Source organism: Arachis ipaensis, chromosome B06, assembly GCF_000816755.2.
Source record: "Arachis ipaensis cultivar K30076 chromosome B06, Araip1.1, whole genome shotgun sequence".
NCBI lineage: Eukaryota > Viridiplantae > Streptophyta > Magnoliopsida > Fabales > Fabaceae > Arachis > Arachis ipaensis.
Genome location: NC_029790.2, coordinates 21,109,562 through 21,111,475, shown reverse-complemented (window position 1 = coordinate 21,111,475; position 1,914 = coordinate 21,109,562). Strand labels below are relative to the sequence as shown.

The 1,914-nt window shown below is 28.5% G+C and overlaps 1 protein-coding gene across 1 annotated transcript in view; it reads left to right on the top strand.

Annotated features, from left to right (window-relative positions):
* LOC107646151 (linoleate 13S-lipoxygenase 3-1, chloroplastic-like) overlaps positions 1-1,914 on the top strand; it is a 5,784-nt gene that overhangs the window by 1,730 nt on the left and 2,140 nt on the right. The window contains exons 3-4 of the mRNA XM_016350344.2: positions 268-508; positions 1,443-1,784. Coding sequence (XP_016205830.1) covers positions 268-508; positions 1,443-1,784 — 583 coding nt within the window. The remainder of the gene's footprint in view (positions 1-267; positions 509-1,442; positions 1,785-1,914) is intronic.

The following is a 1,914-nucleotide window of genomic DNA, read 5'->3' as shown; positions in this document are numbered from 1 at the left end:
TATATATCACTTTTAAAAATTTTAAGAAAATAATTTAAACATTTTATTTAAAAATTAGAAAAAAAAAGTTTAGCACACCTAATCATATTTAATTATTTTTATGTTTCGAATGCCCTAAATTTTTGTATATTCAATATTTGTTGAATCAATTATCATGTACTGCTAATGCATTTTATCAAAGAAAGGAAAATTCTCATTTTTTTTCTTTGCTTTTTTTTCTTTTCTGAAAATTATATATATAATCTGTTATTGATTTTAATTTTACAGCCATACTTACCTAGAGATACACCCACTGGGCTTAGAGTAATGAGGGAGAAGGAGCTAAAAAACCTTAGAGGAGATGGCACAGGAGTTAGAAAATTATCCGACAGAATATATGATTTTGACACCTACAATGATTTAGGAAATCCAGATAGAGGAGCTGACCTCTCCAGACCAACTCTCGGTGGATCCCAAGAACATCCATACCCGAGACGCTGTCGTACTGGCCGCTCCCCAACTGATACCGGTAATAGCAGAATCATTCAATGTATTATTTATTGTTTAAGATTTTTGCGTCATAGAATATTAGAAATTGGTCCAACGAGAGAATCAAATTTTTCAATCGATAACAAACTAACAAAAGTTTTAAACACGATTCTTTTTAAGTAAACAATCAAAAAGGAAAGAGAAAGAGAGAAGAAGTAATTTTTAAAAAAAACGAAAATATTAAAATTAATTAAATATTAATCATAAAAAGTTAGCTATTAAATTTTTTTCACATATATAAATTGTTCAATTAAAATTTAGGATTTAACTAATTTGTACTCTAAGAACACATTTTTAAAATATAATAATAAAATTTTTTTAATATTTTTAATGTATTGAAAATATAAAAAAAATTAAATTATTACATTTTATAATAATTTTTATAAAATATTTTCTTTTATAATATGCTTAAGCTATGTTTTTAAGGCGCAAGTAGCAAAATTCTAAAATTTAATGTATGAAAATATCCAAAAATGACGGATACAGAAGTAGTGTTAAATTAGCATAGATAGATGTTGAATAAATTATATATAGATAACCTAATTTAATTTAAATTAAACTTTTAAAAAAGTATTATAAAAAAAATTAGAAAAAAATCCAAAATAGCCTGACAATTACCTCGAAAGACAACGAGACCATTGATAAAAAAAATCTAACCCGATCCTTTGACAATATTATTTTTTTTTGGCATTGAGGCTAATCAATCCCAAAAAAAATATCAAGTGCCAAATTGGATATTTTTTTTCTTGAGATCTCGTTATCCTTTCGAGATAATTGTCAGGGACAGATAGGTATTCACTCAAAAAATTATGATGAGTTTCAGCTGCGTAAGATCTAAGATGTATATATATTTGTATATATGTTGTGAATCTTTTTTGGTTGGATTGATTATATATATTGATTGTATGGTGCAGATATGCGTGCAGAGAGTCGTGTGGAGAAACCACATCCTATGTACGTACCAAGAGACGAACAATTCGAGGAGTCTAAGCAGAACACATTCTTTATCAAGAGGCTCAAAGCAGTGCTTCATAACTTGATCCCTCGCCTTAAGGCTAGCCTTTCTGTTAATAACCATGATTTCAACGATTTCTCAGACGTTGATGGCCTTTTCAGTGAAGGCTTGCTCATTAAGTCCCGCTTGAAAGACGACCAATCTTCTGTCTTAAACAAAATCCCACTCCCAGAATTGGTCACTAAGATACAAGAATCCAGCCAGGGACTTCTTAAGTTTGACATCCCCAAGATTATTTCCCGTAAGTATATATAATATCCCTTATTTCTTTGTCTTTTAATTTCCCTTTCGATTTGAATCTTAATTGGATATCTCAATACTTCATTTTAATTTTTCAAATTATCTATCCTAAAATTATTTGACATACTTTT